The sequence below is a fragment of the Talpa europaea genome, assembly GCF_964194135.1.
Source record: "Talpa europaea genome assembly, chromosome: 14".
NCBI lineage: Eukaryota > Metazoa > Chordata > Mammalia > Eulipotyphla > Talpidae > Talpa > Talpa europaea.
This window is the reverse complement of record NC_140082.1, coordinates 6,644,250-6,660,790: the sequence shown is the minus strand read 5'-3', so window position 1 is coordinate 6,660,790 and position 16,541 is coordinate 6,644,250. Positions and strand designations below refer to the sequence as shown.

Genomic DNA, 16,541 nt, shown 5'->3' with positions numbered 1-16,541 from the left:
GAACATGCCAGCATCAACCTGGAAGGAGTTAAAAGGCTGCGGGCCTTTTTCAGTGTACCCTGGCCCAGAAGTCTCCTCGTGACTTTCCTGTACCTCATTGATACTATGGCTTGGAGGCGTCTGGAGAAATCCCACAACTGGGGGCATGGAAACCTTTCGGCAGGAAGCCAGTCTTGCACTGAACAAGCCGCGCTATCTGGGCAGAGGCAGACTGGAAAGAATGGGTTAAGGAACCCACCTCATGGAGCTCAGGGTGAGGTCTCTGCCTCACACCTCTACCCACACCAAGGAGCTGGCCAGGCTCTGAGCTGCTGGATACAGCTGTACCTGAATCTCTGATGTCCACGTGTCCTTGTTGCCCATAGGCACTAGACAGTCTCGGCCCTTCCTGTTGTCATGTCTGCCAATCCTGTAACCTCACTGAATCTTCTGAACCCTTTGGCCCAGGGCCCCAGCCACAAGCGCCCAGAATCAGATGCCTTTAGGAAGAATTGAGGCTGGGAGGCCAGTGTGCCCGACTCAGGCCCTTGAAGCCTGGAGACTTTGGGCAAGGCTCCTTCCCTTTCTTTGGATCTCGGTTTCCCCTGTATAAAATGAGGAAGGAGTGAGTCTAGATGGATGTGTGGTTTTCAAGCTGGGTTCCACAGGTCGCTCTGGGAGCCAGGGTGGGGTTTCTTAGACTGTGGTCCAGAGCCCCTGCCCTGGGGTTTCCGCTAGAAGCAAAGATTCCTGGACCCACCCAGAGCTACTGAATCAGAGTCTGAGGGAATTGGGGGCAGGGGTTAGGATTTTCAACAAGTTCCTCAGCGGATGTGGAGCAATATGAGGGTCACCAGGCGGGGCGATTTCATGTCAGGGTTTGAGGTGAGATTTTTGAGAATGAATCACAGAGGATACAAAGTTGGGGAACACCCACTGGCAGAACTAGAAGGGCCTCCAAGCACTCATTTCCGGTTTTGTGTGACTAGAGAGGGTGGGACGGAGGGTGAAGTTGGCCTGGCTGTGGAGGTGGACGGAGGACACGGAGCTACCCCGAGCATGGCCAGCAGGGGTCGCCTGGAGCCGCAGCATCCGCCACATGCCCGCGCATTCTGGGGAGATGCAGAGGGTGATGTAGGGCTTGTGGCGGATCCTGGGACCTGTCTCCAGCTCCATCTCTCCCTAGACAGACCCTGGTCCTCCCCACTGAGGTCAGGCTGGGGCTCCGAAGTTTCCAGAAAGTGGTCACGGTGCCTCCCAGTTCCTCCATATTTTCCTGCAGGCTCAACTCCCAGCCTGAATTCCTCTTTCCTATTCACTGTACCAGGGAGTGGCTATGGCATTGCCCTGTGGCCATGCTGGAAAGGTCCTACCTCTTCCCTCTTGGGGACCAGGATGGGTCTGTCTTGGGATAAGAGAATGATGAGGACCCTCCTCTTACAGCGGTCCAAGGCTGAGGGGTGCAAGGGTCCCGAGGTGTCATTTTGTTGCAAAATGTCCATTCATTCCAGGCAAAATGAAGGCTCCCCTCCCAGCACTGAGCCACCAGCAGCCCCCGCCCCCCACCGGCAGGAAAAACCGAGTGAGGAGGAGAAAGACCGTTTATTTCTCCACCCACAGTGGGACTGGTAGGTTTTCAAAAAGAGCAATCGCTGGCATCCCTTTAAATCTTGGCTGACTTCTACCACTGCAGCCAATCAACAGAGGCGGAGCTGGTGAGTTGCCTGGGCAACAGGCCCCTGGTTGGCCAAGCTCGCAGCCACCCCACTGCCCCCTGCAAGGAGAGGGAAGTGGACTCTTTGCTGTCCAGTCTGCTTTTTACACCTGCTGACCGGAGCTAGGCCTCCTCCGTGGCTCCCGGAGCCAGGAGCTCATCTCCGGACCTGGACACAGAGCAGTTCGGTAGAGAGAATGGAGTGGGCAGAAAGGAGAACAGTGCCTTTAGCTGGGGCAGACTTAAGGCTGGGGATGGGAGGGGGGTAAGAAGGAGGTCAGGGTCCCAGAAAGATGAAGATACAAGCACAAAATAAGATAGACATGAGGGGGACCTCCTCTTTCTGGCCCACCCCTTTGCAAAACTGCCAAATGAATAATCCACCCCACAGCGACCCAGCAGTGGGTGCAGAGAAGGGTGGCAGAGATGGGAGCAGACTGAGCTTCCCAAGTGCCCCCTTCACCCCGCAGCCCCGGCAGCCTCCTAAGTGCTTGACCCGAATCCTCCTGCTGCAGACAAGCCTGTGCAGAGGGGAGAGAGACACGGATGGGGATCCACACGGAGCTCGCAGGGTCCTTCTGTCTCTTCCCCCCAGTTGGGGGTAAGTAGAGGCACGTGGGTGTGCGTGCATGTGTTCAACAGGACACGTGTGTTTGTGTGAGGGGTGGGGCTCTGTCTTTTGTAGGGAGGTTGCTGTGGTTTCCGGTGCCCTCTGCAGCCCTGTCAGGGAGCGATGGTCGGAGCCGGCCGTGCTGCTCTCCTGCTGTCCCGCCGTCGCCCAGCTGCCACCAGCCGAATCCCGGATTGCTTCTGGCTCTTTCTGCAGGATCCTCCTCAGGCCTGAACCTGGGCCACCAGGGCACGCCTGGCAGAGGGACGCGTGTGCCGGACCAGGGGCAAAGCAGGAGGGAAGGCGGGCGGCCTGGGGCCTCTCAGGCCTTGGCGGAGGCCTCGGACACGCCCTGGGCTGTGAGCTCCGCCAGCACGTTGTCCAGGTAGCTAGCGTCCGGGTAGCCGTGGCCCGTGAGGTTGGAGCCAAACTCGGTCTTGTGGTGGATCTCGTTCCACACCACGGTGTCCGACTCGCCCGTGGTGTTGGACGTGCCTATGGTGAAGATGAGTCTCCGCTCCCAGGCCGTGATGAGCAGCCTCAGCACCTGTGGGGGGGCGGGGTCACTGGCAGCCCCGCCCACACCTGAGCCCTCCACTCACTTCCGGCCAAGTGGGTCTAAGGTACCTGCTAAGTGGGGCAGGCTTTCCTGAGGCTCTGTCATTTTCTTCCCTATACTGACGCCCTGGGGGTTCCCCCAGACCTTTCCAAGTTAGCTGCCTGTTTCTTTTGGGGTGTAAAAAGGGTTCTCAAACTCGTGGCCCTCGATAGTGTTGCATTTGGAAGGCAACCTGCTCTGAATAGCCACTTTGCAACTTCCTTGGCAATATTCAAAAATTTGAAATTTCACATGAGAATCTGGATGTCTGACTTTTCTTGAAAAAACAAAAAGCCAAACAAAATCCAGCGTGGTGGTGAGCGGCCGGGCTGCTTGGATTCAGTCCATGCCCCACACACTCGTGTGTGACCCGGCACAAGTTACCTGCCCTCTCTGAGGCTTTGTTTCTTCACACAATGGGATCAAGATCTTGACCTCAGCCCCGCGGGCAGGGTTAGGGTGTTGGGAGGGAGGGGAGAGCGGGGATTGGGGGCCCGGGGGACCACAAGGCTAGGCTACAGTGGCTGGGGCTCCCGCACCCCAAGTGCCCACAGGGTCAGGCACCCACCTTCCGGCCCTTCTCGTTGTTGGGTAGATAGCAGTGGCGTGGGAAGCCTCTTGCGGTGAACTTCTTGCCTGGATTGGGGTGCTCTGGGCCCTAGGAGGAGGGGCAGCAGGAGCGTGAGTCACAAACGGGTGGGAGGAGGCTCTGGAGGTTTCAGAGGAGTTCTGGGGTCGGAGGCCCACCTGGATGCCTGTGGGGATGTCGTAGACGATGCGGATGGTCTGGGTGTCGGCGAAGCCGGGCAGCGAGTGGGGGATGAGGTGGAACTCCATCTTCCCAGGGGGCTGAGTGCCCGTCTTCTCCCCGTAGATGGCCTTGCACGTGGGGCATTGCAGGCTGCCGTCCTGGGGCAGGGGTGGCCTACAGTGAGGTCCCCAGGGGTCCCCGCCCTGCCCAGTGCTCCTGCCTGCTCCCCCCCCACCTGACCCACCTTGTTGCCATTGGAGTACATGGCCACGAGGCACAGCAGGTGGTACATGTGGCCGCAGCGGCCCAGGCGCCCCACGAGCTCAGGCCGCACGCCCTTGTGCCGAAGCACACCCTCGTAGCCCGAGGCGGTGACCAGCCGCTCCATGCAGATGGTGCAGTCCTGGGGGCACACAGGGGAGACTGAGGGCCTGGGACGAGGGGTCGCCAGGCCCCCTAGGGGAGCAGACCACCCCATATTCGGAATCCAGGTGCAAGGCAGCGAAGAGCTGCTCCCTCACACCCGCTCCAGAGGGATTAAAGGCTTCACCATCAAAAGCCAAACTTAAACCCAGCGGGTGCAAAGCATGGGTGAAATAAGGTCCAAACGCCGCCCATCATCAAAAGATGGATGCGCCCGGCTCCACTCAAGGCAGCCTTTCTGAGCATCAAAAAGGACGCGGAAAGGCCAAGTCACAAAGGGAAAAAGAGCCGGAGCAGGCCGGGAGGGGCGCGGGCGCGGAGGGGCCGTCTGCACCCGCCCTCCGCTCACCTCATCCGGGGGGTTCTTCACCTTCTGCATGTACCTTCGAACCACATCCTCGGGGTTCTTACCTGCAAGGACAACGCGGGGCGGGCTTGAGGGCACTCAGAGATACCCCTGGGGATGCGATGTAGGAGGGGGTCAGGGGTCAGAGGGAGGGGTCAGAGGGTTGGGGGCCGTGGGGTCAAGGGTGCTGGGGAGCTGAGAGCAGGAGAAGGTGGGGTCCTAAGTCCTAAAGTAGAAATGAGCTGAGGGGTCTGAGGCGCTGGGGTCAGAGGTCAGGGGGTTAGGGGCGGGGCGGGGTGCTGAGGGCCTACTCTTCTTGAGGTGCTTCTTCTTGGTCTTGCGGCACACCCCGGGCACGCCTGGCACGGGTTTGACGTCACTCTTGCTGACGGGCGGCGGGTGCAGGATGGGCTTGGGGGCCCGCGTGAGGCACACGGGTAGACCCGCCGCGCACAGCAGGATCCCAGTCATCCCTGCGGGCGAGGCGGCAGTCAGGGGTCGGGGTGCCCACCTGGCACCTGGAATCCAGGGACCCTCAGGTGCTCCTGGTCCTCCCACTCAGCCCCACTGCGGCTGAAGCCCAGTAGCCGGCCTGCGGCAGCCGCCCTTCTCCCTGTCCCGAACTGGACCTCACCTGCCAGGGCGGGATGCACCGGCCCCGTCCCACTCAAGTTCTTCACCGGAAGTGCGGGGACCCTGAGGGGAGAAGAGAAGAGGCTGCAGCTGGACGCCAGTCCCCCAACCAGAAGATTGGGGGATGCTGGTTGGCCTTCTGGCTCTGGTTCCTGGCCATACTCGGACCTTGTGTCCATCTCTGTCATCTAGAATGACCCCTCGTCTCCGTCATCACAGGGAGCTGTCCTCCTGTGACATCCTTCGATTGAGGGGTATGACTGGACCCCATCCTGGTTAAGACGAATGGACCCCTAGACTGAGTCGTGACCCTCCCCACCCCCCAGCGAGCACACCCACCCAGCTGCTCCCTTTCAGGGGCCACTGTGCCTGAACCCAAACCTTAGCCGCTCAGCCATTCTCAGAGTTTACGCCCTGCACCCGGGTGAAGAGGACGCACCCCCAGAAGGGACCCCGGGGAAGAAGCAGCCAGGAATCAAATGTTATAAACACTCTCCCGCTTGGAAGTTCAGGACATAAACCAGCACGTACAGCCTCTGACCAGCTCGGCAGGAGGAAACGGGCTCGTGGTGTTACATCCCGGCTTTCCAAAGCCAAAGACCCAGGAAAATCTGCCCTGGTTTCCCTTCCCCCGCTTCAGCCCCCAAAGAGCTCTGGCCTTTGGGCTCAGTGGAGCTGCTTTCTCATCCCAGCTCAAGCATCAGCAGTGGGCTCATCATCACAGCCTGCTCCCCATCTGTAAAATGGGGGTCACGCGGCACCTCCCTTGTGTGCTGTGAGGAGTCAGTGAGCTTCTGCACGTCCAGGGCGCAGTGCAGGTCCTGGTACTCAGTAAAGAACCTATCCACTGTCAGCACTATCCATCGTCCTGGCTGAGTATTCTCCCCCCAGCTCATGGGGTCGGGGTGGACGTCTCTCCCTCGTGGAGAGGGAACCAGGCAACTGCTGCATGCGAAGCTCCGGTGAGCCTGCCAGCCTGTCCCCATCCGTTCCTCGTCTGCAAAACGGGGATGGCGCCCCTCGCCCGGGGCTGGTGGGAGCGCTGGAGAGGCTGTGGTCTGTCTGGCTCCCTGCAACCCCCCTACCTCGCCTGAGCTTGTGAGCTTCAGGGCGTGCTTATGCTGGTGCCTGGGGAAACTGAGGCACCTGGGGCGTACCAGGAGGGGGTGCAGGAAGGGCTGGGACAATGACCGCAGGAGAGGAGCTGCAACAGCCTCCGTGCTGGCTGCTAAGTTCGGAGATGGGCCAGGGCAGCTGGTCACCTGACCTGGCAGTCACACCTGGCCCAGGGAGCTGGCTGAGAGGTGCCGTCAAGCAAATGGTACACTTGACAGGCTTGGGTGCTGCTGCTCTGGGTGCAGAACTACCCCACTCCCAGAATATGTGCTGTGTGGATATGCACACACACAAGTACACAGATACACACGAACAGGCACGGAGAGCATGCATGAGTAGACACACCCCTCCCCCAACACACTCACTGCACAGACACACAGACACCCTCGCCTGGGAACATGCAGCAGCACATGTACCCACAATACCACCAGGAAGTCCTTACACTGATACAGGTGGAGACACATGACGCTCGGGGAGCATGCTGCGTTTGTGCAAAACACAAACGTGCACACACTCCAGGGAACACACACACATGCACGCACACGCTGTGTAAGGACACTCATGTGGTCAAGAGGCACCAGTTCATGCAGAGTGGTGGCCTGGCCACAGCTGCCCCTCCCAGACATAGTGCCGTGGCGGGGCAGCATGCAAACTCGGAAATGCACCCCGGCCCTCACAGGCACCCAGCACTCTGCACCCTGCAACCCTCAGGCAGGGACACAGGCAGACATGCTGACTCACACCAGGCCACCCAGGACACCGCCCCAAACCACTTTGAGGCCCTGGGAACAAGGTGTCTGGAGCAGATACTGGGGTTCCTTAAACTCTTGGTGACTTGGAGTCACTGAACACTGCTCCTAGGGAAATGCCACAAGAGGGAGGTACCATGGGGTCCCCCAGACCAATCAGGTGAGGTGTGGGGGGAAGGGTGTTGTACCTCAGTTTCCCCATCTCTAACAGGGATAGAGTCTTGTGAAGGTTAAAGGAATTCAAGGATCAAAACCCACAGTTGGTGCAGGGATACTGGTGCAGATGTCTTGAGTTTTTCCTAGCAGTCTGCTGGGACCCAAGAGATGGGAGCTGAGCCTTCTTGGGGTCAGTCATAAGCCTCCAGGAACTTTCTGGGTGGCATCACCACACAAATATCACCTTCCCCACAATTTTATTGGAAAGCTAGAGGTCTGTAGCTCAAGCTTCTCCTCCTCCCACCACCTCTGGTGCAGACACACTGGGAAGGTCTTCACATACTTAGGTCTCCCCTATCCCTTTCCTTCCCTTCTCTCTCACGAGAAGAAAATGTTCCTCCTTCTCTCCAGGGCTCCTTGTAAAATGGGTGGAAAGAAGAATATTCAGTGTGCATACCACCACTTTTTGTCGCCTACCTGTTCAGACATCACTAATCCATCACAGCACCCTCAAGCCGAGCAGGATCCTCAGCATAGCTCTCTCCAGGTTCCCTCTACCTATCAGTAAGGACAGATGCTACCCCGGGTATATATGGTGTCCAAAGTCTGCTCCAGCTCATGACTCTGGGGGAACCTCAGAAAAGGAAGATTTTAGATCTCTGTTCTTTTTAATTTCTGGCACCCTTTAGAAGCCACAGAGTCTTGTATTACAAAAGTCAGACTCACACCTGGGGGGGGGGCGGGTTGCAGGGGGTGTGACTGGGCTTGTTTTCTATTTATCCGGGAGCTGGGGGACAGCTTCTTTCAACCTGCAGGCCCCCTGCGAGAACCTGGGGTAGCAGGGTTCTCACGATGCCTGAGCGTGGGAGCCACCCAGGCCCCCTTTTGATGTGGCTCATGCTGTTTCCTCCGAATCAGTGAGAACATCCTCCTGCCCTGGACAAGCGGCTGCTGCCCGCAGACCTCCCGGAAGGGGGGCCGGCCTTTACCCTCTGCTCAGCCTTCTCAGGGCCCAGCCTGGCAGCATGTCTAAGGAATCCTTGAAGCCCTCTCGGACCAGAAGCCAGGCCTTGCAACCTCAGTGCAAGGATGGGCCCACTGCAATGCTGTTCTTTCTGCTGCCTTTCGCACCCCCACCTCAGACCACCTTCCCCTCTGCCCTCAGACCCATGACTTCCACCTCACTCAGAGTAGAACCCCACCTCCTTACCCTGTGGGATAGAGGCTCCAGCCCTTGAACTTCCTTTCCCCTGTGCTCACCCCCCCACCATTCTGCCCCTGATGTTCCTCAAACATGCCAGGCACATTCCTACCCCAGGGCCTTTGCACCTGCTAATGCCTTTCCCAAATATCCTTATGTTCTACACCCTCACTTAGCACAGGCCTCTGCTCAAAGGTTATTTACCTTATCAGAGAGACCTTCCCTACCTTTGCTCTAGCGAAGGCTCTGCCTTTGCCCCTATTATTTTTTTTTGGTCAAAGCACACATTATGACCTGATAGCATTAAGTCTTTGGCATGACTAGGTCCTGTGCAATCTGGTCCTTCCTGCCCCTGTGACCTCATCTCCTTCCCCCTCCATCTCTCTAAACCGGACACATCTGCTGTTGCTCTTACATGCTGAGTATGGCCTCCTTTCTAGACCTTTGCACCTGCTGTGCCCTCTGCCCCAAAGTCTTTCCCCCGCAAATGCAGAATGGCCCATTTAGATCCCTACTGCAATGTCACCTCTCCATAGAGACCTTCCTTGACCACCAACATCAACACCAGTATACACACAGTAGACGCCAAACAGACACGGGTGTGGGAATGCAGGCAGGAAGACAGGGCCCCTGGCCTCCCACGGTGCCGGTATCCATTCCCAAGTGAGCATACTAACTGGGCATCCTGTGAGAATGGCCCCAGCAAATGTCCTCAAAGAGATGCCCCAGAAATGTTCTCCATCCAACTGGAGGCAGCAGTTGCACAGCAGGGTTTTGGGGTCCCCACGTTTCCTGGAAGCTGTCCTGTGACATGTACCACAGAGAGCCGAGACATGCTCTCTCAGTGGTCAGTCACTCCTGCTGCTTGCGGTATGCCAGGGGACCCCCAGCAAGTCCCTAATGGCCCATCTTTGGGGAGGGAAACTGAGGCACAGAGAGGTGAAGTCACTTGCCAAGGAATAATGGAGCCAGGATATATGACCAGATAGTTGGATTCCAGAGTTTGTGCTCTTGGCCATTTTATTCCACACTAAACCGTGTTCCCCCACTGTGGTTTGGAGGCTGAGGCAGGAGGCTCTGACAGAAAAAACTCCCCAGCTTTAGTCTGAGGAAGAGGGATGGAGTCTTGAGCTCTCCTTCCTGACAAAGAGGGGCAAACCATGACACCCTGTACCCGCTCTGGCTGGAAGGCCGTGTTCACAGGCAGGTGGAGGTAACGTAGGGGAGATTTTCCTATTTGTTGTTCCTCACACTGTTCCCTGCCCTTTCCTGTCCTGGGTACCTTTGCCACACTCTTCCCCCTGCCAGCCCATACCGTCTATTCCGCCCTTTGAAGCGAGATTCAAAGGTCATTTCTCCATCCAGTCTTTTCTGATTTATCTCAAGTGAATTCATATCCAGTCCTTTTCACTTCCAAGGGACTGTTTATCTTTGTTTTTTTTTTTTTTTTATGAGAACACAGACATTTTCTGTTTTGCTTTCTAGTTGCGTGGTTGCACTCCTATCTTTTCCACCAGATTGTGAACTTCTGGAAATAAGTCTGACCCAGCCTCCTGACCTTAGGTTTGAGAGTGAGATGGTGCACATGGGTTCTCAGTCTGGATGAAGCTGAACCAAATAAGAAGCTGGTTTACCCGCCCTGTGTCTCCTCAGAGGGGGCCTGGTGTCTTCAGAACGGCGTTTCTGACGCCAAATGAGCTCCATCTGAGGATGGAGCGGGATGGCGAATACCTGGCATGCATGTTGTCCTACGGCCCAGCGCCCAGGGCAGGCATGTTCAATCAATCCCAGTGCTCCCTCCGACTAAGCCAAGATGCAACTTCAGAATCCTCCTCAACACAGTGCTGCAGGAAGTTCCTATCATCCAAGCAGAGATGGCCCATGAGATGAAATTTATTTGTCACTTCTTTTGCAGATGGCGGGACTGAGGCCCCACAGAGGGGAAGTGACTTCATTCAAGGTGCTCAGGAGCCGAGAGGGCAGCTGGCACCGGGTCCTGGAGTTTCTGAGTCAGAGGCTGGGCAGGCCCCACCAGGCGGATCTGTGGAGCCACCTGAAGTGGAACCAGCCTTCAAGGCCTCTCTGCTCTGAGGCGGCCTCAGCCCTGGGCAGCTTGTGCCAGGGGCTGGTTTGCTGGCTCTGGGAGTCCTTTCTGTGCTGGCATCAAGGGGACTCAGGACCCCAGAGGAGCAGGAAGCCACACTGACCCTCCCCTTAGGGCTGCTGAGTTTCCCCTTGGGGGGCCCTAATCATCCCCCCAATAGCCCCAGGCAGGTCACCTGCTCTCACAAGGTATTCCAAGTCCCCCACTAGCCTCAGGTCCCCTCAGGACACCTGGCAGCTACCCAGCAGCCCCTTGGGAGACCTCAAGCCTCACTCATTTGAGTGAGTCCAAGTGGGCGAGGGGGCAAAGTGAGGGTGCCCAGTCACAGGGGGAGGAGGTGGAATGGGGGGGGGAGTGCTCCCTGGGCAAGTTCCCCTCCCCGACTTTCAGTGCCCATCCACCTGGATCTGAGCCCCAGGCCCACACAGCCTGAGGAACCAGTCCGGGGCCAACCAACTCCCATCCCTGTCCCCTCAGTGGAACCCCAAAGGCGGAGGACACTGCAACCTGCTCCAGGAGACCGGTGCCCCCGGGCCTCGGCAGAACCCACAGCCCCTCACGGGCACTGCCCAGGGGGGCCCTCTCACTTCCCCTCTCCTGGCTCCAGCACCCCCATCCGTCTGGGCAAGCCACTGGGTTCTCTGGGCCTCAGTTTTCTTCCTTTGTCAGATGGAACCTCTCGCCCCTGCCTCACCCACTCCACGGGATCAAAGGGTACACAATCCCCTAGAGAGACATTTTGAGGGGGGCTTGCCATTTGGGGTCCAGCATCACTCTCCTCCACCCCCCTGACACCCCAGTCCCCCAGCCCAGTCTGTCAGGCGAGGGCTGGGCTGCGTTCCCACGCCTGGGCAGCCACGTGCAGGCAGGAGTGTGCGGCGCGGCCTCCCAGGGAGCAGGGCAGGAAGTGCTTGGGCTCTGAGGGGTGGGGGTGGGGTGTTTGGTTTGACCTTGCAGCGAGGAGGGTGGTGTGGGGCAACGCACACAGGCCAGGCCAGGAAAGGGGTGGCAGGCCAGCGGCCAGGGCCGGGACACGGCGAGGGGGAGACTCAGCACACTATTATTCTTGGAGCCTTTAAATGTGATGCCTGTTCAAGAACTGGAGAAACAAAATGTGGATTCTTTATAGTAAAAATGTAAAATCACTGCTAGAAATTAAAACAACGAAGGAAAACACCCTAACACAGTCACCACATCAAAGCTGAGCCCCCCCCCCACCCGCCCCGCCCCGTCCGCGGCCTCAGTCCCACCTGCAGCCAGTTCTAAATTCCAGGGCAAACCTGTTAAAACAGAGTCACACCAGCCTCTCTCCAGCCCACAGTCCCATGGGTTCCCAGCTCACTCAGCGTGAAGCCAGAGTCCTCCGCACAGCCCCGGGCCCTGGAGGACTGGCCCCGTTTCATTCCTGGCCTCCTCTCCCTGCACTCACCCCTACACCCCCAGCCACACCTGCCTCCTCTAACACCCCAGCCCCACTCCTGCCGCAGGGCCTTAGCACAAGCTGTTCCCTCTGCCTGGAAAGCTGCTCCCCAGCTCCCCGTGCGGCTTACTTCTCCAGCTCCTTCCATCTTGGCTCACATGTCCTATTCTCAGCGGCCTTTCTGACCTCTTTATTTAAAACGACAGCCTTCCCCTCACGCCCTAAAACCCCTTCCTGCTTTAGGTTTCATCCACAGCCATGACGACTCACATTCACATTCTAGAATGGATTTCTTCCTTTACTGTGGGTCTCTGGCTAGAATGGGCGCTCCAGGGGGGAGCTGGGCTGGGGGTCTGGGGTCTGGGACCAGGGGTGACCTGTTTTGTTCATTGCTCTCTGCCCAGGTCCCCACACAGTCCTTGGCACACAGCAGTTTTTTAATATCTATGGATTCATGGATGAAAGAAACAGACGAACGCGGGCTCTGAGGTGAAGGGCGCAGCAAGCTGGGGAAACATGGCCCATGAAGGTTAACACCCTCGGTGCAAAAAGAGCGCCCGCGAGCCCAGAAGGGAGCACTAACAGCCCGAGAGAATGGAAGCCAAAGAAATAAACAAGAAGTTGGCAAAAGCAGGAACCAACTAGTGCCAGTAAACAGGAAGGGGCTGTCAGGCGCACCAGGGACCAGACATAGGAAACTCAGAGAGATGCACCTCGACTGCAATGGGCAAAGCTGCCTGGGACAGGAGGGGCGGCAGGTGCCCACCCCCCTACTCACCCCCCGGGTGGCTGCTGGGGGTCGATGGTGCTTGAATATGCAGACATGATACTATCTGACCTGATACTGGATCGTGACCTGTGGGGCCAGCTCCACTTCAGAGATGCAGAAACTGAGGACCGGAGCTCCCAATGAGCTCTGCCGGGGTCACACAGGGAGAGGAGATGGCGGCTCCCTACACTGGGCCTGAGCTCAGCCTGTGCTGGCCCGTCTGCTCCCTGGCTCCCGACACCCTTTGGAAACAGGGCTGGGTCTCTGGGGCTGTGCAACAGCATGGCAGGCACGGGGTGGGACGCCCCAACGTGCGGGTGGATTGGGGGTTTTGAATCAGCTTCAGTTGTGTGGCCTTGAGCAAGTGTCCGTACTTCAGGGCCTCAGTTTCCTCTAGTGAACAATGGGGCAATAGGCCCTGCCACCTTGGGCTTCTGAGAATTGAGGCCACGCTGCACAAGCTGGGAACGGAGCCCGAGGGCAGAGCGAGCTCTCAGCAATGGAACCCGCCTGCAGTCACCCCACCCGCCCCCACCACGCAGGGTGGAAACTCTCAGACTGGCTCATCTGCCCCACAGCTGTGTTCCCAAGTCCTGGACGCTGACCTCTCGGGAGACGGGGTGGGTCCTCCCCACCCCTGCATGTCCCCGGGCCCGGGCTGCCAGCTGGCTCCCCGCTCGGTCACAGGGGCGGGTGGAAAAAATCCCCGGCCAGAGGCCACTCTGGCCCAGAGGCTGTGTGACCTTGGGCAGCTCCGTGGCCCTCTCTCGGCCTCCCTGCTCTTCCCGGTTGGGGCAGAGATGAGGATGGGAGGAGGGAGGTGGGAGCGGGCTGCAGAGACTGCTCCCCCCTGACTGATCATCTGAGACCCCATCAGCCCTGAGGCCTGCAGGAGTGGGGGTGGTTTTAGCTCCGTTTGGCGGATGGGTAGACTGAGGCAGGGAGAAGCAGGGCACCCAAGGCGGCCCAACTGGAGCAGAGGCAGGATGGACCGTGAGTCCGGCTGCGCCCTGCAGGGACAGAGCGCCCGTGGAGAGAAGGGGCCGGGGAAGAGAGAGGGAAAGGGGAAGGCAGGAGGGACAGCCCGAGAGACCCCAGAGGGAGGGGGATGGAAAGCGAGAAACAGACTCTGCAGGGGGTGAGCTGTGTCCCCTGGGACTCACAGGTGGCAGGTGTCAAGCCCAGCGCTCAGACAGCTCGGAGACAGCATCTCTGCAGAGGCGACCACATTACAGCGAGGTCATGAGGGTGGGCCCTGCCCAAGGTGACAGGTGTCCTTGGAAAGAGGAAGCGGTGACACCGGCACCCAGGGCAGCTGGCGAGCCTCAGGGGGAGGAGGTGGCGGCCTCAGCAGACACCAGCCCTGCCGACCTTGGTCTCGGACTCCCAGTCTCGAAACTCTGAGAGAATAAACGTCTGCTGTCTAAGCCACCAGTGTAGGGCCGCCCGAGCTCTACACCCAGAGCAGAACACTCCAAGAGGGCCGGAGCAGTGGACCAAGGCAGGGGGGCCTGGCTGCCTGGCTGCTGTCTCAGCGGTGGGGAGCTTCAGCCTGGAGGACGTGGGGCTGGCCACCCCCTCTCTTCTTCCTCCAGCCTCCTAACCTTGCAGCAGCATCCGGGGTCCTGAGCCCACCCTGCTCTGAGCCTGTGATATTTTTGGTGGGGTTCCTTGGAGGGGTGTATCGGGGGCTTCCACACAGGCCTGTTTGGTGGGGAGACCTGAGAGCTGAGACGGGGCAGAGTCTGCGTGGCTGGGGAGGGGGTGAAAGAGTCCTTGTCAGTCTCCCAAACCCCCTTTCCAGACCAATGCCTGGACTCAGAGACTCACAACCAATGCCTGGACTCAGAGAGGGGCCGATATGGCTTCCAGGGAAAACGCTATAAACCAGGAGGGGGCACCTGCCTGGGAAGAAGCGGTTGGGGCCGGTCAGAGGACGACGTGCTTCATGCTCAACACCCCAGGGAGAAGTCCTTCTTCTCCCCACAGCCCGCTTGAGCTCAGACACACTCTATAGCTCCCCACTGCCAGCTGCACCAAGCCAGGCACCCCGGGGGCCCACAATCTGGTTCCCTACTCCTACTTGGAAACGCCTCAGCCCCTAGGGTTCCAGCAGGAACTTCCATCCCTGGGTGGTCTCCAGGACCCGCTGGGCCTTCCCACCTCCACCCCTGGCACTTGGGCGCCCATCCCCTCATCCTTCCACGCTCCACTGGCCCTCACACTCCGGCCTTCCTCACCCCCAGCCCTTCCCTGAACGTGCCATGTCCTTCGAGTCTCACTGAAGTTGCACATGCTGTTCTCTCTGCCGGAAACAACCTTTTTTTTAGACTCCCCCCCAGAGGGGTCTGTCCTGACACCCGACTCCCTCCTGGCCATGCTGCCCTGACCAGCACCTCCCGGTGCGTCCCATGCTCCAGGTCATGCTCATTGACTCTCCACCTTGCTTAATGTCTGTCTCCCCAGCAGTCTGGGCCCGACTGCTCTGTGACCACGCACCCACAGTATGTATTTGGGGAATCACATTGAGCAATAAAAGCTGAGTAATTCCGTCTGCCCGAAAAAGGCTCCCACAAATGTTATCAGTGACTAAGAAATTCATTTCATCTGGCAACCTATTAAACACACATCGAAATGCTCTAACAGTTCGCGGAACAGTTCTGACCATTCCCATGTCTTATACGCGCCAATATTTTCTTTCCTATTCCAGCCATTTCATTCCATTCTATTACAATGTGTTCCAGTCCATCCCATCCCATCCCATCCCACCCCATTCCAAGAAAATTCTGGTTACAAGCTCCTGATTTCATAATTCATTAGCGGGTTACAATAATACAGCCCAGACAGAAGGTTCTGGAATTCTCACTGCAGAGGTCACTGGAGCTTTCCTGGCCCCGCGCCCTCCACTCCAGCTTGATGTTCAACTCTTCCTGTCACTCCTGAGCCCTCTACCCTCCCTCTTCACCGGGGAGCCACAGCCAGGTTCTGTCTGCAAGGAGCCACAATGAACATGCCCCGTGCCCCAGAGCCTTCCTGGACCCCTGGGATCTCGTCTATGCTGGCACTGGGCCCCCCTGAGAGGAAGGGCCTGCGGAAAGGGGGAAGGGTGGGGAAGGCAGGCAGGTGGCGGCCTCCGTAGTCCTTTCCATGGAAAATTCCAGAATGCCATCCCCCACACCAACGTCCTCCTGGAGGACATAGTCCTAACTGCTACTGATGACCCCTGGGACATGCAGGTGCTGTGCTCCGGCTCACGACGTCACCGCAATGGGTGTCTATTCCTGTCTGACAGGTGACAAAACTGAGGCTCAGTGAAGGGGACTCAGCCTCTCAAAGGAACAGAAGGCAGACAGCCTCGTTCAGGGGCCCTTCCCGTCCTTCCGGAGGGGGCCCTCAAAAGCCGTGTCAGCTCTAACCTGGGCTGGTCTCAGGTCATCACAATCACTCCCAGGTCCTGGCACATGCCCACCTGGATTTTTCCCTTCTGGTCTAGCCCAAGGTCCCGGTCTTTGCCCCTCTCCCTCGTGGCTGCTCTCTGGTCCTCTGTTGAGCCTGGGCTCCAGGGCAGGCAGCGACAGGCTCCCTGGGGCTCTGTCCTGGGGCCTAGATCCTCCTTGAGGGATTTTCAAAATCTGTGTGACCAGGTCCCCCTCCCCCCCCATGAAGTCCTGCTGGGAAAATCCCTTCATCAAAGAAATTCCAAGAAGGGCGGCTCCAGTGCACACAGGGGCTGGCTCATGCGTGCTGACCTCTCTGCTGCCACCCTCTTGCCACTATGCCAGCTCACCCCGGGAGGGCCGCGGGGGTGACGGCTGGGGCACGGCAGATGGGGGGATTCCTGTGGACCAGCGCTCCTGTCCAGCCCGCGCAGAGGCGGACTGAAAAACCCGCTAAAGACCCAAAGGCAACCCAGCTTGGCCTCTGGAATCCTACAGGTGGGGGTTCTGATCCCTGTTCTCCCCCAGGGCAACC

At 58.5% G+C, this 16,541-nt stretch overlaps 1 protein-coding gene across 2 annotated transcripts in view; it reads right to left on the bottom strand.

Moving 5' to 3' along the window:
• Positions 1–2,625: 2,625 nt before the first annotated feature.
• Positions 2,626–16,541, bottom strand: part of DTX1 (deltex E3 ubiquitin ligase 1) — a gene marked incomplete at both ends in the record, with an annotated part of 30,459 nt that continues 16,543 nt past the window's right edge. The window contains 7 exons of one of the 2 annotated variants that reach the window (XM_084253856.1): positions 2,626–2,850; positions 3,470–3,559; positions 3,649–3,810; positions 3,888–4,055; positions 4,425–4,486; positions 4,733–4,894; positions 5,056–5,117. In XM_084253856.1, the coding sequence (XP_084109982.1) occupies positions 2,626–2,850; positions 3,470–3,559; positions 3,649–3,810; positions 3,888–4,055; positions 4,425–4,486; positions 4,733–4,894; positions 5,056–5,117 (931 nt within the window). The remainder of the gene's footprint in view (positions 2,851–3,469; positions 3,560–3,648; positions 3,811–3,887; positions 4,056–4,424; positions 4,487–4,732; positions 4,895–5,055; positions 5,118–16,541) is intronic. The other variant, XM_084253857.1, reaches the window with a different exon arrangement.